This window comes from Amphiprion ocellaris, chromosome 17 (assembly GCF_022539595.1).
Source record: "Amphiprion ocellaris isolate individual 3 ecotype Okinawa chromosome 17, ASM2253959v1, whole genome shotgun sequence".
Lineage (NCBI taxonomy): Eukaryota > Metazoa > Chordata > Actinopteri > Pomacentridae > Amphiprion > Amphiprion ocellaris.
This window is the reverse complement of record NC_072782.1, coordinates 11,063,266-11,086,567: the sequence shown is the minus strand read 5'-3', so window position 1 is coordinate 11,086,567 and position 23,302 is coordinate 11,063,266. Positions and strand designations below refer to the sequence as shown.

The following is a 23,302-nucleotide window of genomic DNA, read 5'->3' as shown; positions in this document are numbered from 1 at the left end:
AGAAACGCCTTGCTGATGAGAGAAGTCAAAGGAGAATGGTCAGATTGGTTAAGGAATGCAGAAAGGCTACAGTAACTCAGAACTACATTTTTGTGCACAGAAAAGCATCTCAGAATGCATAGCATGTGGGACCTTTGAGGCAGATGGGCTACAACAGCAGAAGACAACGTCCGGTTCCAGTTCTGCCAAAGCAAGAACAGAACTGAGGCTGCAGTGGGCACAGACTCACCAAAACTGGACAGCTGAAGACTGGAAGAATGTAGTCTTGTCTGAACAATCTTGATTTCAGCTGAGGCTGCAGATGGTAGGGTCAGAATTTGGCATCTACCACATGAATCCATGGACCCAACCTGCCTGTCCAGTCCAAGCCTGTGGTACCGGTGGCGTAATTGTGTGGGGAATGTTCAGCCCTTACTTCCAATCAGTCATCGTTTGAATGCCACAGCCTGTCTGAGTATTACTGCTAACCTTGTACATGCCTTTATGTCCTACACGTTTCCTCTAATGCCTACTCCCAGCGTGATAATACACCATGTCATAAAACAAAACGTTGTCTCAGTTTAATGAACATGACAGTGAGTTCACTGTTCATCAGCTGCCTCCTCGATCACCAGATCTGAATCCAACAGAGCATCTTTGGGATGTAATAGACCAGCTGAAGAATCTGCAGAAATGATGTGATGCAATCGTGACGACATGGACGAGAATCTCAAAGGATTATTTCCAACATCTGGTGGAATCCATGACAAGAAGAGCCAAGGCTGTTCAGAGAGCAAAGGAAGGCTCTACCCAATGTTTGCTATAGGGTCCTTAATAAAGTCCTTGGTGAATGTATAAAGGGCTTAAAAAATAATACTTTAAGTTTGGTTCTCTGGAGAAACAGAGGTCTCACTTGTGGCTGGAGGACTTTGTTGTGTGTGTGTGGATTACATGTGTGTGTTTGTGCCCCAAAGCTCTTTGTGCCTTTTTGATGGACTCAGCCTTTGTTGCCACTCTACATGTCACATGCACATGCACCAGCACAAACACACACACACACACACACACACACACATTACACACACTTTAGAGGACATTCTACATCGCCCTTACTTTAGAGAAACCAAGGTAACCTCATCCAAAAGTTAAAAACACAGTCTTTGATTTTATTGTAGAGCACATGAAGGCTCCATAAACCTCTATTCTGTTGATTTTTAAACATCTAGGTGGTAAACTTGAAGTCTATGTGTGTCTAACCATGAAATCAGCTTCTTCTACCCGTCCAAAATGTTTTCACAGCCCAAAATAGCCTCACAAGACTAGTGAAGTGTCTCTAGTCAATCCTCACAAGCCCAGCTAAACCAGACCACACACCCTCACACATGCAGGCAGCCGCCATTGGCTCTGCATAGAGGGTCCCCTCCTGTCCCCATCCTTTCTTGCCTGCAGCTGCTGGCCAGCCTGTCAGTTCCCAGGCATCAAGCCATCAGAGATGACGCCTCCTCACGCCACCAAGTGGTAATCACCTGTCCTGCACCTTTCACCAGCAGACACCCACATCTCCAGGCAGCCATGAAAGTTAAGACACCACTAAAAGTGTTTATAGCTTCGCCATTGGGAGCGCAAAACACGTGCAATAATGAAACAGGGTCATAAATAGTTGAAAATGTGTGTTGTTCTAGCATCGTGTTGTACCGTGGAGCTTATTACACTTTTGTAAGTCTACTTCCGGGTCTCACATCAAAGATTTGAAAAAGCAGTTATTAAAATTTTGCCAAAGAGTTGTTGGGGTAAATGAACTCTAAAATATAGGGAGAATATTAGTCAATGAATATTAATATTCTGAGTGACAATAAGACTTGATTTCTAATCTGTTGGGGAATATAAGGAGCAGCAGAACAGTGTATACGGGATTAATACTAAATGAAATGCACTGTCTACGTTAATGGTAATAAAAAAACAAATCAGCCAGTGCAACATTGTGGCTCACTGATGTGTTTTCACAGATAAATAAGGTAAATCAGGCTATTTTTCAAGAACAATCCTGGTTATCTTGAGCTCTATCCTGACATTAATAGATCTGATGATGAGGATGAAAGAAAAAATAAAAAGCAGCAGTAACAGAGGTCACACACTCAAGCTGTCGGTGTCAGACATGCCCCTGTGTCTTCCAAATATTTAGCCAAGCTCTCGCTCCCTCTTTGTGTGTCAGTCTGTCTGTTTGTTGTGGGTATTGTATCATGCTCTTGGTATGTCCTTGACCTCTTCTTAAATGCCACTTTGGGTTCAAAGTAAAGTCCCTCATATTATGTCTACATGCCATAAGTTGTGTGTGTGTTTGAAGAGAGGACGTGGATTTTTCTGAGCCATCATATGCCAAATCCTTGCTGTATACATGACCTTTATTCAAAGTCATGTATGGAAGTGTGTGCAAGTACAGTGAAAGCTGTGCGTAAAAGCCCGCTTGTGAGCACACATTTAAGGATTAATTTTCTGCACCTGACACATGGAAAACGGGCAGAAGTGAGGGGGATGAAACGAAGCACAGGAGATGTGCCTCAGGGCAGGTGAAGAGCAGGGAGGGGAGGGCCGAGGAGAAAGGAGCAGGGGCTCGACGGGGGGGGGGGGGATCAGTTCAGTGAGTAATTGTGGTGGGGGGTCATACAGGTCCAGACCTCATTAAGAGAATTGTCTGGGAACATTCAGGCTCTGAGCTGTTGTCATGTCACCTGCCTTCTTGTCATAAGAGCCAGTGTGAGGAAAACAGCGGCTTATTAATGTGTCTTTCGGTTTTTGCAGGTCACACAGTTCACCATTAGAGTCAGGAGGATCAACACGACGCAGTTTTGCAGCAAACACTCTAAGATACGAGCCTTTAATTGACATGCATACATCTGACATCTATGGACTTGAGGCGTTTTTAAAAGCAGGTACATCATCTCCACCAGTAGCGCTTTTGATCGTCTTTGAACGTCTTCTCTTTTCTCCTCGACACCCACCCTCTGTTTTTAATTTGTATTCACAGGGGGGTTCTTCGCCGTCTGAGGTTACATAGATGAGAATTGGGGGGGATTTGGGGGATCTCACTCCAGCAGCTCTTTAAAGAGGGTGAGGTATCAATCAGGTGCTGATGTTACACTGATGCAATGTTTCAGCCTATAGAGGGGGTTACTTCTGGACGCTGTGCTGCCTTGTATCAATTTACAAGCTGCTGAAGTAGTTATCAGTAATTCTTTGACACATGAAACTGTGAACAAATGCAGCTAAAAGAGCCGCGTTATGATTGAAAGTGTATTAATGAGGAGGGTTCTTTCAGGGACATATAAATTTTAGCTATGTTTTATGATTCGGATCTACATTCATGTTCACTGAACGGTAGAAATCTGACAAAACTGCAGGCAAAAAAATCCCACCAACACATTTTATTGATGGTGCATTTAAACCTATTTATTCTCAGGCTTCAATTGTCATTCAAAGCATTCACTAAAGAAACAGAAAACAAAAGTTTTCCGTTTCAAAATGCTGTACATTCAAGAGTGCAATAATTGTTAATTAGAATATAATATCTCAAAGTCATAGAATATAATTTCTCTTTTAAAAATGTAAAGATTTCAAAGTAGGAAAGTTAGCATTTACAGGAAGCAGAATATACACAGAAAGAAAAAGATACATTCAAAGATCAGCAGGTGCTCAGCACTGGTCCCAAAACCCAGAAACAAACCCAGAAATAGAATTATCATCATTTTTTTTCCTTAATATAAATATATATTCAAAATTAAGCTACACTTTGTACTACAAGTGTGCAATCAGCCCAAGAGTAGTTTGATGTTTAAATCCAACAGCATAAACATTACAGTACTTTAAGGATGGGGTTATTATCCCAGAATAAGGTGCAGGTTTGGTTGGAGTCAGCTCTTATTGAAATGTATTTCAGCAGCCAGCATGAAATTGCATTCGAAGAAATGCAAAAGAAACAGTTTGAAAGAAATAGTCAGTAGGGGACAAAATGTGTTCCTTAATAAAAGAAAAAATAGAACGGAAAGTTTAAGTGAACTCCTGACATGACAGATCTGAATCATAAATGACTCCACAACCCTGCTTAGAGGTGAAAAGGCGCTACGGGGCGAAGGCTGACTAGTTAGTCTTCTTGCAGTTTGTCGTCGCTGCGTTCTCTGACTCCTCTTTGGTTTCTAGGGAGCTACTTTGTCCCTTGACGGGACTGTGCTCCCCAGTTGATCTCTTTTCGCTGGACTCTTTGGTTGCAGCGGTAGAGGCTGTACCATTTGTTGTGCCATTGTCGATGCACGACTTCTTTACCTCGGCGGTGAGGGCGGCGTAAGGGGAGTAGCCGGTGAAGAGGGTCTTGTAGACGGCTGACTCAATGGTGGCGAAGGGTGAGGTGGAGGAGCCTGTCAGCATCATCCTCGACTAGAAACACAGAACACAAATTTGTCAAGACAGAGGCAAGACATGAGGGAATAATATGAGGAGAGAGGGAGACATTTTACGAGGTTTGGAAGAGAATGTGTGTCTAAAACTTCTTCACCATAGCAACCGTCTTTAAAGCCACTAGAATATTAATAGCTTTATATTAACAATGGATCACATGATTACTTGTATGTGAAAGCACACAGAGAATTAATACCCATCTTTCAACTCACTCTTTTGGTTTCCAGGCCTTCAACTTGACTGTGTCGGGCCACTTTAACTGCTCTCAGCCGCGAATTAACTACAAAATCTTGCTCTATGCTCCCTCCACATCACCAGTTGACACATAGACAAAGTCAGGTACCAGCCAAAGAACATAGAAGAGCGTTTATCAGTTAAAGAGCCAGATATTTCCCTCAGAAGGAGGTAAAAAATGCGAAATGGAGGGCTGATATTGGATTCACATTCATCAGTTGACCAGAAACACAAAGCCTCAAATGAATGCTGATGTTGCCTTTTATCACTGTATTTGTGCCTGTTCTGTATATAAATAACAGTTTGCTAGCAGGTTTGCAATATTACCTTAAAAGGTGACAATATAAAATTATGTTATTACACATTTAACATATGGTTCATAAAGATTGACTTAATTTAACGTCAAATTATGAAGCCAAATTAGCGCTAATATAATGACATTGGAAAATAAATGCACTTTCTTCAATCCTACAGTAGGTAATCTGTTGTTTTTTTAATAGAAAGCTGGTCAACTATGCAATGCTGGCCTCGTTTACATATTAAAGCGCCAAAGTAAATGGCTAATGTGTTACCAATTACTTTTCATTGGACGATGAGAGCGGAACATCTTCAAGAACACAAAACAATAAACAGCAGGTTTTGGACACAACTCTTAAATCTGATGAAATGGTTCGCCGTTAATTTGACAGATCAGAGTCAGAGCGAGCTAACAGAATGAGAGTTGAAAGAAGACGTGGTAGATTTATCTGTGTCTCAGTCAAGAGCACAAGTTTCCCAGAGAAGAGAAAAGTGAATGATGCAAGCTGATGAAAATGATGCAAAAGCCCGAGCCCTAAGGGTAATACCGAGCTAATGTGAGTCACCACAGCTAAAACTTCAAAAAAGCGGAGGGAGAAAGGTCATTTAGAAGACAAGACACCGCAGATTTGGAGGGAGCTGTGACACCGAAACATTTGTTATACACGAGTTACGATCCAATTATTAACAACGAATAGTATTTATTTAACAGTTTTTATGGTCTAGGTAAGCAGCTAAATGGATCAAAACACACCTTGTAGTTTTGTATCCGAATCACCACAACCTTGGGTGGATATTCTGGATATAGTTTCAGGGTTGAGTAAGCCATACTGACCTTGTTGACAACAGTAAAGATGGTGTAAATGAGCATCAGGTGGTGCTTCTGGACAGGCAGGTAGTGGGTCTGCTGCAGAGCAAACAGCACCGCTCCAATCAGGGTGATCTTTGTGGGGCTTAACACACATGCAATGAGAAAACACCAGTTATGATCTGATATTTATTGATAAAAAAAATATACAGTCATGGTAAAAATTATTAGACCACCCTTGTTTTTGTCAATTTCTTGTTCAATTTAATGCCTGGTACCACTAAAGGTATATTACCTGAAGAATACAATGAGCACGACAAAAAATGCAGCTGATTCCATAATACTTTATGTCCTATTTGACATGCTTAAGCTTAATTATATTCCCAGGGTATATAAGAGGTCATTTCATGTCATCAGCAGCACTGCACATGCAAAGGCCTAGAGTGGTTTCCTGCTTACATTCAAGCCGTAGCACAACTCAGAACTTGTCAGCTCTCACATAATGCCTAAAACTAAAGAATTATGTGAAGCCACAAAGGCAGCCATCTTTCCACTGCTGGAAATTGGCATGAGTGAGAGACAGGTAGTGAAGAAACTGAAGATCTCCAAGACAGCCGTTCATTACACCAAGAAAAAACAAGTGAACATGGTACTACCAAATAGCTAGCTGGTCACAGCAGGAAATGTCTTTCTACCCCACGAGATGACCGTGCACTGATCTGTTCCTGTGTCAGGAATTGTCGTCAGACCTCCAGGGACCTTAAAAATGAGTGGCCACTGTCGAGAAATGTGATTTGTTCGGCGAGGACAGTTTGAAAGCAACTTCTTGAAGCTGCTCTGAAGTCACACAGGACATGGAAGAAGTCCTTCATCAATGAAAGGCAGAGGAAAGCCCGGTTACTCTTTGCTGGGGATCACAAGGATTGGACTGTTGACGACTGGGCTAAGGTTCTTTTCAGGGATGAATCCAATTTTCAGTTGATGTCCACTCCGGCCCACTTACTGGTTAGGAGGAAGCCTGGAGAAGCTACAAACCAGACTGTCTTGTCCCTACAGTAAAACATGGGGGTGGATCAGTGATGATCTGGGGTTGTTTCAGTTTGGGTGGAACAGGGCAATTGTGTGAAGGGCGAATGAACCAGGTCATGTACAGGGCGACTCTTGAAAAAAGTCTTCTTCCATCATCTGGAAAACTCTTTCCTGCCCCCAATGACTGAATTTTCCACCAGGACAATTCCCCTTGCCACATGGCAAGGTCAGTTAAAGCCTGGATGGAGAACCAGAACATTGGAACCATGCCTTGGCCTGATCAATCACCAGATCTAAATCCAATTGAAAACCTGTGGACAATCATCAAATGCAAAATAGAGAACCACAAGCCCAAAAACAAAGCAAATTTGTTTGAATTTGTTCAACAGGAATGGGCTGCTGTGACCGCAGAACAAAGTCAGAAACTGGTGGAGAGCATGCCAAGACGCATGACTGCAGTCATTAAAAACAATGATTATGCAATCAAGTAGTAACTCCTGTGTGTATCATGTGACTAAAACAGACAGAAAAGAAAACATGGAATGCCAAAAAGCACTGTTTTGGCAATACAATGCCATAGCTATTGATGTAAGAACTTAAGTGATTTTGGTTGTTATCAAGAAAACCATGGAAAATGGCTAGAGACCTCTTATGAGCTATTCTTGTTGTTATCATTATATTTGTCCAAACAAATGTACCTTTAGTTGTACAAGGCATTGAAATTAATAAGAAATTGAAGAAAACAAGGGGGATCTAATATCTTTTTCCATGACTGTGTATATATATATATATATATATATATGTGTGTGTGTGTGTGTGTGTGTGTGTGTGTGTGTGTGTGTGTGTGTGTGTGTGTGTGTGTATTACACACACACACATATATTAACATATCTAGAATAGTGAGGATTTATGCACGCACTTGAAACACAGCACATCTTATACCAGTGCACAAATAAACCAAACTGGACATACATCATCGTATTCAGATATACACAGCTTCCCTTTGAGTAAATAACTCAACTTTGTGTTGCCTTAAGGTAACAAGCACACACCCTCACACAATTTCGAAGATATTTATACACACACAGGTGCCAGCCATAAAATATACTCTGCTTCGCACAGAGTCTCCACCTTTGGTTGAAAGGAAAACTTCAACGTTTCAGAAAATATGCTCATCTTCACTTGTGTTTTTTGAGAAAAAAAGTCAGATGAGAAGACTGATACTACTTTAAGGGCCATAAGGTAAATGTAAAAGACACAACCAGAAGCCAGTTAACTTAGCTTAGCATAAAGACTGGAAACAGGGGAACTGCTTGCTTGCCTGCCTCTGTCTAATGTTACCTAAATCTCACAAAATATTGCATAATCTCTGGAATCCCCTATAAAAACACAAACAAACAAACAAACACAACACCAAAAATGTAAAAATGACAAATTATGATTTATGGGGTTTTATGTGCAGGTTGTGCTCGTGCCAGGCAACCACTGGGGACTGCAGGAAGCCAAGAGCACCTTGCCAAGAAACAGTACAGCGCATAACTAACCCCAAGAGTGCAACTTGTTTTTAATGTAATTTCACATTACACTCAGTGTAATATCAATACTGCCAAAGTGCATTCAAATGCAATTTTCTAAGCACACACATACACTAAAATCACTTGACATAAGCACAGAAAGTGGAGGGGAAAACTTACTAAGACATTTTGAGGAGCTCGTTGGTCTCTGGCCTCCAAACACCTCGAACAAGCTGCTCGAAATTACTTATCAGACCACCTCCAGCCCCTGGTAAAGGAAAAAGGGACACATACGTCTGATATCTAGCAGTATCTACACATCACTTGAATATCAAATGTTTTATGTTTACTTAAAAATACACGTGACATAAGTAAACAACCACTTACTGACCTCTAGCCCACCCGATAGCAATCATAACCAGCAGGCTGTCCTTGTATTTGCCGTGTGCCTGGGTGACCCCTCCCAGGACCTTCCACGTCCTGGTCACTTCCTTCATTCCTGACAGCACCAGCCTGAGAGGCAGCGGGGCAGCACAACAGTACACCAGGTCCATGGGGCAGTAAAACACCAGGTACCTGTAGAGACACATATGTCGTATATACACTGTGTACACACATGCATATTTCAGCTGTGTGTAAACTATGTGGCCAGTAAACTAATCCAAAGTTGATTTTGACAGTCTCACCATTTAGTCTTTAGTTAGACCTTTCATCGCCAGCAGAGGGCAGTGTGGATTTTTTGTGAAGCATGTAATTATATGTGCCACCAGTAGAGGGGACCAAAGGCTTCATATTGGAACTCTACAATAACCTCTGTTTCATTCAGTGTCTTCCACATTTCATGCTCCCTTTACAAGAAAGACATGAGGAATACAAGGATAATGACTTCTTTGTGTATCTCTTTTCCTCCAAGTTGCAGAGCACATCTCATTAAACCTAACTCCTGCTGCTTCCCTTCCTCTCTGGTTCTCTTCCTTGTCTATACACTAGATATTTCAGCCTGAAATATTTACCAGATGATTGAAGCGAGCAGAACACTGGTGCTGTTGGATAAAGGTGCTACCGGCGGCTCGGCCAGCATGATCCCAGACAGCACAGCTCCACCAAAACAGAAGAGCATGGAGCTGAACCAGCAGGCCAAGGGGCTGACCCTGGACACCTCCAGAGCGCCTGCACAAAAACAGAAGTATATGGATCACCGTGATCACTGTGGATTCCTTCAAGTCCCCTATATGTACATTATACATATGCATAGATACCAGCATCTCTACAGTGTCCTCACTCTCTGTAATCTCATATGAGTACGTAAAAGCCTGGAAACATCCACCAAACACTGCTACTGTTTGAAAAATTGTACTTTAATACACATTACACACAGATATAATTGCTATTATTGCATAGCTAGTAGAAATTTGTAAAAATCACATAGAGTAGACTTGACTGGTTGTAGAAACTAGTTCCACCTGAGCAGATTAGCTCAGTGGAAGACAGTGGAATGTGATACTTTGGCCTCTCCTCTATCTGATGCATGGGCCTCACAGTCTCTGGCTCTGTACAAACATTAACTAGTTTAAAGTGCACAAACAGAGAACACAGAAAAGGAAAGGTTTGCCAGTCACAGCTACAGTACTTAGGGCTGGGCTTGCAGGTCAAAGTGCAGGACAGAGGAACGGCATTTACAGTTAGATTAGGAGATAACAATCAGTAGTTTAGTTCTCCCTCTGCATTTCCACTCTGGTTAGAAAGAACACTGCTTTCCATTTACGTGACAGTCATGAGTCAAAGAGAAGATTAGTTGTAGGCAGATCAAATAGCATTAGAACGGCTCTGTATTATGGTAAAGTTTTTCATGTTCTTAAAGGAGAATTACAGTTGTTTTCTATGTGGCATATTTCCCATTATTGTGGCTCTTGTGGCTTTAAGTGTCATGCAAACTTTGCACTCTTCACCTTGATTTTAGAGATTTGGGAAAATGAGGAGCCACACAAAACAGCCTGAGAACATAGTTTTGTGGAGCTATTTAAATTGGGCTCCCTGCAGCTTTCCAAGGAAAACCATTTCTTTCATGAATCATTTCATCTGTTTTTCCAGTCTCACCCAAAGTTAACACAGAAATGAGTTGGTTGGTATGTTGTTTACAGGCTGTTTGTGTGACAGCAAGAGGAATGCAAAGTTAGCATGACACTCAGAGCCACAATAGTACCATTAATAAGAGAAATACCAGAATTCTCCTTTAAATTTTCAATTTGAAAAGGTAGATTTAGTATAAATATTGTGTGACTAAACTTTCACAACATGTTTTTTATTGACAATGAGATTTTGTATATCCCTTTACATAAATTGTAGACATTCTCCAATACAATCCAGGACTGACTGGCATGCTCAACCAACTTACTGCTGCCAACATACATGAGGATCTACATATTTAACCTCAGACAGGTAGCTCTTAGCCACCTGCCCGGAGTCACTGTGGCCGCACACAGGACCAAACTGGTAATCTGGGGATTACAGACAGATTATAGACTCCTGGAGAGAGATCGGTAAACCAAGAGGATTTATAGCTCTATCTGCCTCCTCAGCAGACTTCCCTGGACTCGGTCTGCGTGGCTCACTTTTTAACTTTACTCTCACCAAATTTCCTTAGACTGCTTTTAATAACTGTCCGTGTGTTTGTACATGAGAGCATGGACAGTGGGGAGATGTGGAAGTCGATGAGGCATTTTAACACGACAGACAAAGTGTCAGAAATAAAATGAGTAACTATAGCGGTGCATTGCACTAATTACTGGCTACAGTGGTTATTGTTGAGTTAGTTAGATAGCTCATGTTTCAACTGTGCTTCGTCAGCTATGAAACATCAAACACACACACAAAAAAAACATACAAAAAGCAAACATGGAAAAGAAATGGCTAAAACACAATAATTAAAAAGAAACATGTATGGAAAATGTAAGATATGTAACAGGGCCCATCCTTTGATTTGCTTCATACAATATGCAACTAGTCATATAAAATACTCCAGGGGAACACCTCCAGTCACACTGATGTTTTCTAACCAGTTTAAGTTTATACAGTCACTGGTGATTGATCAGGCCAAGGTATGATTCCAATGTTCTGGTTCTCCATCCAGGCTTTAACTGACATTGCCGTGTGGCAAGTGGCATTGTCTTGTTGGAAAGTCCGGCAATTGGAGGCAGGAAAGAGTTTTCCAGTTGATGGAAGAAGACTGTACTCAAAAGTGGCAATTGCATTTGCCCTGTTCCACCCACACTGAAACAGTCCCAGATCGTCAATGATCCACCCTCATGTTTTACTGTAGGAGCAAGATAGTCTGGTTTGTAGGCTTCCCCAGGCTTCCTCCTAACCAGTAAGTTGGCTAGAGTGGGCATCAACTGAAAATTGGATTCATCACTGAAGAGAACTTTAGCCCAATCATCAACAGTCCAATCCTTGTGATCCTCAGCAAAGAGTAACCGGGCTTTCCTCTGTCTTTCATTGATGAAGGACTTCTTCCATGTCATGTGTGACTTCAGACCAGCTTCAAGAAGTCGGTTTCAAACTGTCCTTGCCGAACAAGTCACATTTCTCCACAGTGGCCACTCATTTTTAAGGTCCCTGGAGGTCTGACGATGATTCCTGACACAGGAACGGATGAGTGTACGGTCATCTAGTGGGGTAGAAAAACGTTTCCTGCTACGACCAGCTAGCAGTTTGGTAGTACCATGTTTGGCTTGTTATTTCTTGGTGTAATGAACGGCTGTCTTGGAGATCTTCAGTGTTTTCGCTTCCTGTCTCTCACTCATGCCAATTTCCAGCAGTGGAAAGATGACTGCCTTTGTGGCCTCACATAATTCTTTAGTTTTAGGCATTATGTGAGAGCTGACAAGTTCTGAGTTGTGCTACAACTTGAATGTAAGCAGGAAACCACTCTAGGCCTTTGCATGTGCAGTGCTGCTTATGCCCTGTGTGACGACCCTCCACCTGGACACCAGGAGTTCTTTCTTTTCTTTTCAGAGCTGAAGGAGGGTTGTCAGCTGATTGAGCCACACCTGGGTTCAAGTGGCTCAAACTGCATAAAACCTACCTCACTTCCAGCGTCTGGCTCTCCGACAGGAGCTGCTGCCGTGTGGAGCTCCAGCAGCAGGGTTTAGTTTGGGTCTTTAATGCCCATTTGGTTGCTTTGCGTGGTAATAAACCCTCTTTTAGTCATCATACCGTGTTGTCTCCTGGTTTTGTTGCAGCTTTGGAGCTGAGTTGTAACACCAGAAATGGCCTCTTATATACCCCGGGAATATAATTAAGCCTAACAAAACAAATTAACAAAAGTATAGAGTGTGACAAAGCTGCAGCCTCAGAAGCTTCTGTATTTGCAGATTTCAACTGTTGTTGAGCGATACTCATGTCTGTGCTCATGACGTCTGGTGCAATGGAGCTTTTGTGGTCAAAAAGCAGTTGCTACACTTACAGTAGGAGGAAGTTGGAAAAAAAAAGCTGGAAAGAAAAAACATGTCAGACGAGGACGAGTGGTTAAAAAAAATAAATGCCTTCAGTCTGGCACTATGACTGTCATCTACATCCACCTCTCCTGCAATAGCCTCCAGTGTAAATGCCTAGCGTTGGTGCTTTTGGTTTTACAGCAATTGTATCCCAGAGCTCACGAGTGCAGCAATTTGCTTACACAGTAAACACTGTTGCTTTGTCATCAGCTTTAGTTCCAAAGAAAAACAAACTGCTGCAGTCAGTGTCTGAGCCTGACAGGCCAGAAACCAACTGTAGAGGAGAACAGAAGCTGTGTTTGAGTTTAGAGGTTGCAGGGAGATCAATTCATATAACATAGCTGATTATATCTGCGAGTAAAAGGCGCTAAAAATGCATTTTGGGCTGAAATATAAAAGACTGCTTTGACTGCTCTGACATGCTGGGCTACAAGCACGCAATTACCCGATCAAGATCCTGTCTCCTGGTTTTGCATTTGCAAGGAGATGCATTTCCAAGTCAAATCTGAGCAATAGAAGCCAACTATAAACACAGCCGTAGCATGTCATATAGTGTTGGTTGTATTATCAATTCCTCTTTCTTTCTTTCCTTTTTCCTTTCTTCTTCTGTCTGCAGTGTGAAGATAGGGTGGAACCAATGACTGTTTTTGGAAATCCCTTTCTACAGACCAGCTGGTATAATTGCTGTTATCTAGCATCAGTATTTATATGTGTGTTTGTCTATACACATGCGTATGTACAAATCAAGATCTTTACAAATGAACACAAAGCAAAGGGATATTGAGGTAGGTCTTGTAGCTAAGAAACAGCAAAGTGGTTTCACTGCAGCAGTGAGGATGCAGTCTCACGAAAAGCAGTCATTTAACCATTCCCATATCTCTCTACCACAAACCCCAGCACAGCGTTATCTAAGACAGCCACTCCCAAACGGTCATATTTTTTATTTCTCAACTCTAGTCTCCAAATTTCTGTGAAGTTTCTTTCAGACATGGGATATGTAACTTTGCTGGATTCACTGTTCTGTCAAATTGATGGAATTCTGCAATTCAGACATCGGTAACTTTTACATTCATATTCGTTAAAGCGTCAAAGCGTCATTCAGACACATCCACCACAGTGACAGAGAGGGCCTTTGGCAGTGTCTGTTGCTACTATTGTATCGGCATATATACATAATAACATACGGCATCTGTCTCATAGGTCCCCAGAATGTGTCTTTCAATTTTTCAGCTCAAAATCCTCAGAAGAGGATGGAGGAGGCAGCCAAATTTCTTCCCCACTCTGTCCAGTGAACACAAAGAGGTCAAAAAAGGTGTAATTTCAAAGTTTGACTTTCCACTTCAAGTCCCACATTACTTTGCCCTTTTTCTCCTAGTCTATTGTCCTGTCTGACACTTTCATTTTCACTTAATGTCACATATCAATGACTGTTAGAGCCTCTCTTACTAGTTTCTGTTCCTCTTCTCTCTCAGGTCATAGTCATTACAGGCAGCACTAGATAAGAAAGAAAAATATCTCTGGTAGTTTTCAGCTTGAAGAGAGAACCACTGATTGACATATAACCACTACTCCTCTTCCATGCCCCTTTCCTTCTGCTTCCTATACAGTCCACTCACAGCACTGTTTACATGCGTGCTTAAAATAACTTCACAATGCAACAAAACATGTGCAGAGAGCTAACAAGCTCGAGCAAAAATCTTGTTTGCTTTTGTGTCTAATGCATCGGTAAATAGACTGTACATTCTCCTATTTGGGATTTAAATAATGTTCTCCTCTTGCTAAGGTTGATGAGAGTCTTGAACTGCCTCAGACTCTCGGATTGGAAACACTGTGGGGCAGGAAGGAGAAATTTAGCACAGGAAAGAGAACATAAAGGGGAGGCTGAATGGTTTATAGCATTCCTTTCCTTTTTGGGAAAAGAAGTAGTCTAGCTGGCTCCCTGAGTATTTTATATCTACTTTTATTCAGGTTTGACTGAACTACTTTTTTTTTTTTTTTGAAAGAACCAGAGATTTAAGCCTTTATTCTAGGAGTTTCTAAGCAACCTGTTGATGAGTCCCTTATCTTCAAATACACATGCAGATACAAACACAAAGTGATAGTTTTCTTCTAGATTAATGAGGAGATTTCTTGCTGTGAGCTTGTGAGTATTGTTTGTCCATACTCTTACTGTCTGTGTATATTTCCTCCAGTCGAAGAGGGGGATAGATGGGAGCAGAGGACAAAGGGTTACAAGGTCACAGCAGCTCAGATTCTTTGCAAGGCAAGTTCCAAAATAGACTGTAGATTTACAGTAGTGGGACTACAATGGTTTGTGTGCGTGAGTGTGTGTGTGGAAAGTCAAGTCCCTGTGCAGTTAAAGTCCACCTGTCCTCAAAGTCACTATCTCAGTGACATAACGTGGCTCAGTGCCTGGCTTTGGTCTGACTGCTACAATGGGCTGTGGCAGAGATAAACAGCTTGTGTTTGGAAGGTTTCCTCTCACTCTGTTTAATTTGCATGTTGTGTGAGTTTGTCTGTCAAAGAGGACTAACCAAGGAGACAGTCTAAGGTCAGGATTATACTTTACAGACAGCTGCGGACACCATTGGATGAGTAGTTGTTCTTACGATACTACTTTTCGCTTTGCTCAGAGTCTGCTTGGAGGATATGTGCCCAGTTGATACGTATTTTTTTATTCCACCCATGCCGACTAAGAATCAAACAAAAATGGTGATGCTCCAAAAACTTGATGCACATTTGATTGTCTTTACATTGCTTCAAAGACAAACTGTCCAGATGAGGGTAACAACAAACCTCCTCCAACTGCCTTTCTTTAAATTCAGCAGGTGTCGTTATAGCTAGGTGTCACAAAAAATTGGTGATGACGAAATATACATTATTCAGGCCCTAGGAGACCCTCGCACACTCACCGGTGTGTAAATCATAACTATATCTCCTATCTGACGATGGGCGACTGTCTACAGCTACCAGGATAAACAGCCGATGATGATCTGGATCAGTTCTGGCCAACTACAAAACTAAAAGCTGGAAGGAGACAGATGGTTTCCGTGTTGGCCATGTACACATTATATTTTGTAATCTGGAGCATGAAGATGTTTTCCTGAGATAAACAAGTAGTGATGTTAATTATTCAAAGGCCTCACCTGTCAGCTAACCACAACAACAACATCCAACAATACAGGAAGATGCAATATGACTGAAATCAATATCACTACATTTGAAAAGATGTATGCAGAATTATACATATAAAAACAGATTTTTAATGCAACTAAGTGTGTACTGCTGTTATTTCGTCAAAAACAGTCAGACTACTTCCATTTCACATGAGTACTTCCACTTTATGACTGTTTCAGAGGCAACTAAGTTAGTTATAAGAACCAGCTCCATTTCAACCAACTGCAACAGTACATGCTATTTACTGAATCACTTAATAATACCACAGTTAGCGGATATACAGTATCTTTGTATGTTTAAGGCTTTGAATGCAAGACATTTAATTGTAAATGCATGTGTCTATTATTTCTGTTACTTTTATAAAGTTTGTTCTTCTGTCACTGGACAAAACCATAACTATTTCATTGATTTACTTGATTAATTCAATATGACAGGATACAGTATTTCTCTATATGTCTTTTTAAGATTATTTTCATTACTGATTAACATACTGATTAGTTTTTATTGACTGATAACTTACTGTGTGAAATACCAAAAAAAATAGAGGAAAAATACCTACGAGAAACAGCAAACTCTTCCACTTTAGAGGCAAAAATTGGAGAATTTGTGGTGTGTTTTTGCTCGAAAAAATAGACTAATCAGTAATGAACTGACTTCACAGATTTAAATCCAGCATTTTCAACAAAACATAACCCACAGTGATTATAAAAATGCACCAAGATAGCTAATGATTATGCAAATCATCATAAATAATGAATTCACAGAGGTTTTAATGCATTGTCTAGCTAATTAAAACAAGATTAATGTTATAAGCAGTGGTGTCGTTAGGCCCGGACGTAGGAGGCTGTACCCCTGAACTTCAATTTAATTTATTCTTTTTTTCAAAAACAAAAACAGGGCTAATAAAAATATCCTCAGATCCATTTATCTATGTCTCTGATCAAGCACTAAAGCCTACAAAAGTAATATAACATGGTTGATCAAAAATGCCAGTAGCCTAAGGTTTGGGTCCTTTGTGTGACTTTCAAGCAGCAGATCAACTTCACATGACTTGGCACTAATAGTTAGATATAATTATAGCTGCAAAAGACCATAAATATCAGTAATTCAAGGCATGCAATTTGAGAAATTCTGGTGTATCTATTTTGCATTTACTGTGAAATTACTGTGGAACATGCAAGCATAGAAAGAAAGTGGGACATATTTACTTTGACCAAAGCAGTCTCACATTTTATATCAAAATTTGCTTTGAAATGACTTAACAATAAAATAAAAAATAGTGCAATTATTAGATTTAAATGCAAAGATCTCTCAGATGGGCTGACTTATGTTTCCAGATCCTAACAACGCCTCTGGTGATCATCTGTGGGTAAAAGGGCATAGATGGCATGGTTTGTGTGTGTATTTTCAGATTCATACAGATGAAAGTCAAGCACATTTAAGTTGGCAGCCTTTCTCCAAACACTTCATCTATTGTGGCGGCCTGACATTTAGGTGTTGATAGTTGGAGGCCTGTTATCACAGCTCAAGTTTCATCAAACTTCAGGGAAACAAAACCAAACAGTTGCTTTGTTCACTAAACTTGACTGCAGATGAACTGCTGCACTTGAACTTACCTGGCTGCTCCCTCAGAGCCATGACCGACACGATATAATGCGCCATTTCAAAGTAAGGAAACATGGACAAGTTTGCCAGTCCATGGGACAGCTCGTCCAAATGCAGCGCCCCGATCAGATCCATTATCTTCTCTCTACGATAGTTCAGCGACACTGAGCTATTCTAGTTCATCCCAGGGAGGACTTAGAGCGCAGAAAAGGCACCGGTCCAAGTCGGAGCATCAGGAGTGAGCACTTCATGCACCGTCTGTCAAGCCTGACCCGAACCGGCGGCCCAACGGCAGCTGTGAAGTCGGAGGGGAAAAAAACGCCGCTGCCAAGTTGCTCGCAGCTGGTTAGTTGACTCCAGGGATCTCCGCTGGTCGCTGGGCAACGGATCCGTGTCTCCAGAGGATGGTCATCGCCGGTGTTTCCTCCTCGGGACGCTGTCATCAGCGCATAGGCGGAATTCCTGCTCTGTAATCCGCCATGCCAGTGATGTGGCGGGCGGAGCCAGAGCCGCGCTCTGATTGGACGACGGAGAGCGCCGCCAGCCAATCACGTGTCAGACTGTGGCTGCGAGAGGTGATGGGACCGGATTTGTAAAAGCCAACAGACCCACGTATCCACATGCTGAGCAAATACATAAGTCACCCACTCAGTATTACCTGTAGAAACCTGCTTCCTGTTCTTATTCCATGTGTTTGACTGCTGCCTGTACATGACAGCAGGCTATACCTTTAATAGGTGGAGCCTATAGGTAGAAGTGACATATACTGTGATATAGTCTGACAATATAAAAACATTGAACTAAATTTACTATATCAACAATAATGCTATTAGTAATTGTTTTTTATTTCAAATCATGAAAATAATCCTTTAATGTGTTTTGTATGTCTGAACATGAATATGACATAAATCCATCTAGCTCCTCTTTCCTCATCTAGTCAGCGAGAAGAAATTCAGTGAAGAAACTGAGGAAACAATAGACTTTGAGCTCAAAATTTGCATTTACAGTCCTGCCCTCTCACTGCCTGCTGCTTTCCAGTTGACCTCTTAAGGATGAGCAGCTGCTTCATAGTCCACTGAGTGTGTTTACTTTCTAGAGCTTTCTCCACTAGCCCTCAAACGCCTCAGCAACGAGTGAAACACACCAGACATTCTGGTGCTGATTGCAAGAGACAACACAATAGTCTTCATCTACTCCCAGCATGTGTGGAGCTGAAGGCCAAATGGATTGCTTTTATTATTGATGGTAATGTCACCACAATAAAATTGCAAAATGCTCACTGTTAGCATGTTGTGTGGCTAAAAAAGTTAATGTTACCATGGTCTTTAATCGTCTGTCTACAGGTCTGAGTTCTGTGGAAACTGTAAACCTGTGTTTTCGTGTTATCGTTTGTGCTTCAGAGCAATCTAACTGGTGTTTATCTGTTTACTTCCAAAACACAGCATTTTAATACAGCCAAATTCCAAATAAAACTGTTCTAATTTGCATATTGTTTTGCGAAACTACTTATTTTATAACTAGAATGTTGTCTGATAAACTCACCATACACACGAGTTAAAAGCAACAGATGTGCTGTGAATTCGCAGATATAGCCGTGTAAACTGATCAGAGAGAGTCTTCTTCCTGAAGGGGCCATGGATAGCAGCAGCTCAGCTCCATTTTAAGCTAGGTTAAAGGTTTATACAGTCATGGTAAAATGAACCATCTTTGCAGTATTTTGAGCTGAAATATTAACAGATGCATTCAGGAGATATGTGAGACGTTCATTAATTTGCTTAAAAGTGGCACAATATGAGACCTCTAATTCTGATGGTTAGATTGGTCAGTATTTCCACCTATCCAAAATGAAAACTTTAAAGCAAGTTATATTCTATTTTTATTTTGTCTATAGTTTTGTGACATATGACGATAGGCGTGTCATGTTAATATGGCTCTGAAGAGAGAAGTCGATCTCTCCATGAGGAAACTAGCATTTTCACACACAGAGAGAAAGTATTTATTCTGTTATGCACTTTATTATTTCCATTACAAAGTTACAAATAACATTGTTGCAACCTTACTTGCACACAGCATGCTTGTAGTGTCTTGTAACAAAAATAACAATCACATACACTATATTGCCAAAAGTATTCACTCACCCATCCAAATAATCAGAATCAGGTGTTCCAATCACTTCCATGGCCACAGGTGTATAAAATCAAGCACCTAGGCATGCAGACTGCTTTTACAAACATTTGTGAAAGAATGGCTCGCTCTCAGGAGCTCAGTGAATTCCAGCGTGGAACTGTGATAGGATGCCACCTGTGCAACAAATCCACTCATGACATTTCCTCGCTCCTAAATATTCCACAGTCAACTGTCAGCTGTATTATAAGAAAGTGGAAGTGTGTGGGAACGACAGCAACTCAGCCACCAAGTGGTAGGACACGTAAACTGACGGAGCGGGGTCAGCTCATGCTGAGGCGCATAGTGCCAAGAGGTCGCCAACTTTCTGCAGAGTCAATCGCTACAGACCTTCAAACTTCATGTGGCCTTCAGATTAGCTCAAGAACAGTGCTTCAGCAGAGAGCTTCATGGAATGGGTTTCCATGGCCCAGCAGCTGCATCCAAGCCATACATCACCAAGTGCAATGCAAAGCATCAGATGCAGTGGTGTAAAGCAGCCACCACTGGACTCTAGAGCAGTGGAGACACCTTCTCTGGAGTGACCAATCACGCTTCTCCATCTGGCAATCTGATGGACAAGTCTGGGTTTGGCGGTTGCCAGGAGAACGATACTTGTCGGACTGCATTGTGCTAAGTGTAAAGTTTGGTGGAGGGGGGATTATGGTGTGGGCTTATTTTTCAGGAGCTGGGCTTGGCCCCTTAGTTCCAGTGAAAGGAACTCTGAATGCTTCAGCATACCAAGACATTTTGGACAATTCCATGCTCCCAACTTTGTGGGAACAGTTTGGAGCTGGCCCCTTACTCTTCCAACATGACTGTGCACCAGTGCACAAAGCAAGGTCCATAAAGACATGGATGACAGAGTCTGGTGTGGATGAACTTGACTGGCCTGCACAGAGTCCTGACCTCAACCCGACAGAACACCTTTGGGATGAATTAGAGCAGAGACTGAGAGCCAGGCCTTCTCATCCAACATCAGTGTGTGACCTCACAAATGCGCTTCTGGAAGAATGGTCAAAAATTCCCATAAACACACTCCTAAACCTTGTGGACAGCCTTCCCAGAAGAGTTGAAGCTATTATAGCTGCAAAGGGTGGACCCACGTCATACTGAACCCTATGGATTAGGAATGGGATGTCACTTATATTCATATGCGAGTCAAGGCAGGTGAGTGAATACTTTTGGCAATATAGTGTAAAATCCAAAACATATATCCCACCCTATGCGCTTTGCTTTATTTTATATTTGACCCCCAAGACCCACTTGAAGAATCTGATACTGATGTGTTATACTGAAATGTGAAATTGACAAATATTTGGCAATTCCATTTGATACATGATTCATAAAAGAATTCTTTGATCAAGAGAGTTTACAGCCCTGTCAGCTGTACTTACATTATGAGAAAATTCAAGCCCTGTTTTGTTCATTTATGTCTCAAAACTGCAACCTCAACATCCAAAATGTACTTATAATATTTTGACAGCATTTGTTTTGAATACTTTATATCCTAAGATGCAAATGTGAACGTGAGAAAATCCAGAAAAGACCATCACTGAAATAAAATATCAGGGAATTACTAGTTAGGTTGCTCTTTCACATTGGATGGCTTTGTTTGACAGCACACAAAAACTTCAGTGAAGTGTTGACATACCGACATTTCTGACCCAGACTGTTGTTGGCCACATGAGCCCTCAGTCCTCCAGCTGAAAGAGATGCTAATTCAGATTGTGTGCACGAGGGTGGGGCTTGTTCACACTTTTTAAACTTGTAATTAAAAAAAAAGAGATTTACTGCAGTGGTTTGAAAGAAATTGGTTCCACTTCCTGACATCAAAAAGCAAATTTCACAAATGGTGTAGGATGTTGTGCGCTACTATGGAGGGCTGCTTGGTGGGTTCCGTAAATACAAACCTGAGTTCACTCTAGCTGGTGCAAATCTACAGCATCACATTGTAGACTATGAACTGACTGCTGCTATAGTGCAGTATAGGGCTAACAATCTGGGGTTTATGTTGAATTAACATGTTTGGACTTGAGCCTGACACCTGGTGGTGACAATATATTAGTTTTTTCTCTGCTTCTTAATGCACATAAATACATGCAACCAGTTATATTTACCACTATATTAGATTTGAATAGAAGCTCCACAAGCTGCTACTGAAACTCTGACATTCATCTTAGTTAGATTTTTACTCCACCAAGGAACCCCACGGAGTTATGTGATGATCAGCGTACATTTGTCCTTCTGTGGATCTGTCTGTCTGTGCACAACATTACTCAGAAACGAACCAGCGGATTTGGATGACATTATCAGGAAAGGTCAGAAATGACGCAAGGCCCACCTCATTAGATTTTGGTAGTGATGCAGCTTATAGTCTGGATCCACGGATTTGTTAAGAACTTCCGTATCATTGCAAGAGGTATAAAAAATCCACCAGTTCAGTGAAAATTGCACCATAAATTTCTGTTCAAAAAATCTGTTTTAGAGATGTGAATTTAAAAAGCAAAATGGTGATGTCAAATTAATCACTTCAAATTTTTTGTAGCTATATTTCCAGTTGCATTTACTTTGTTTCAGCAGCAGCAGTTTGTTGCTTATTTTTACTGCGCCACGGAGGCAGAGCCTTGGTGGAGTTAAGTCACAGTCGGCGTTGGTTTGTCCGTCTGTTTCTCTGTCTGTTAGCAACATCACTCAAAAACGTACCGACGGATTTCAATGAATTTTTCAGGGAAGGTCAGAAATGACACAAGGACTAACTGATAAGATTTTGGCAGTGATGCAGCTTATAGTCTGGATCCGAGATAGCAGCACGGCGTCACTGTAACTATGACAACAAGTGAACACTACGTCAGCTGCCTGTTGACGATCACATGATTGCGCTCCTACAACAAATCCACCGGGACTTATTCGTCAGAAATGATACAAGGAACATTTGATTAAACTGAGGGGATGTTTCAGAGTCCCATCAATTCCTACCGCCCACTACATATTTAGGTCACGCGATTCAGTATCCGTCCATAACATACACATGCATAACACATGCATGTTTTTCTATAATGAGAGGCAGAAAATATTTAAATTTGGTCAAAAATCAAATCTATAATCAAAAATCTATAGTCTATAGTCAAAAATCAAACAACACACTTTAAGGGATGTATCATTTGCAGAGATTCTATCTCACTTAATATCTCAGTGGATTTTAGATACTTTATGCTTGTGTATATTTAATGTACTGAATTACAAGTGGGTCAAATCAGTACACCATGTAAAGATGTTAAAGATTTTGAGAGAAGCTGTGGAGTTTGCTTCCTCTCCATGTGCTAGTGTGGGCGTGCTCAGTCCAAAGACTTTTATGACAGGTTGATTGATGACTCAAAATTATGTGTAAATGTGAGTGTGCATGATTGTCTGTCACTGCTGGCCCTGAGGTGGACTGTCAGCAGGGATCTGCTTTGGCCTTCTGTAGCCCTCTACAGGCCAAAGTGGGTATAGCTAGTGGATAGATGGATGGCTATAAACTGCAATGTGAGCTGTTAGCCAGCAGATGA

General features: G+C 41.3%; 1 protein-coding gene across 1 annotated transcript; it reads right to left on the bottom strand.

Moving 5' to 3' along the window:
- Positions 1–3,386: 3,386 nt before the first annotated feature.
- On the bottom strand, positions 3,387–18,076 carry tmem38b (transmembrane protein 38B). The gene is made up of 6 exons (XM_023285464.3): positions 17,600–18,076; positions 9,324–9,480; positions 8,702–8,886; positions 8,491–8,578; positions 5,795–5,912; positions 3,387–4,407 (listed from the first exon to the last, which is right to left on the bottom strand). The coding sequence occupies exons 1-6, from the start codon at positions 17,721–17,723 to the stop codon at positions 4,114–4,116; spliced, it is 966 nt and encodes a 321-aa protein (XP_023141232.1). The 5' UTR covers positions 17,724–18,076; the 3' UTR covers positions 3,387–4,113.
- Between the last annotated feature and the right edge of the window lie 5,226 nt (positions 18,077–23,302).

Excerpts from the sequence above, each read along its gene's own strand:
- tmem38b (XM_023285464.3), bottom strand. The coding sequence starts at position 17,723 with ATGGATCTGATCGGGGCGCTGCATTTGGACGAGCTGTCCCATGGACTG. Across the intron at positions 8,579-8,701 it reads TGCTATCGGGTGGGCTAGAG|GGGCTGGAGGTGGTCTGATA; the intron begins GTCAGTAAGTGG and ends TTCCTTTACCAG. Across the intron at positions 5,913-8,490 it reads GAGCTCCTCAAAATGTCTTA|CCCCACAAAGATCACCCTGA; the intron begins GTAAGTTTTCCC and ends ATGTGTGTTAAG.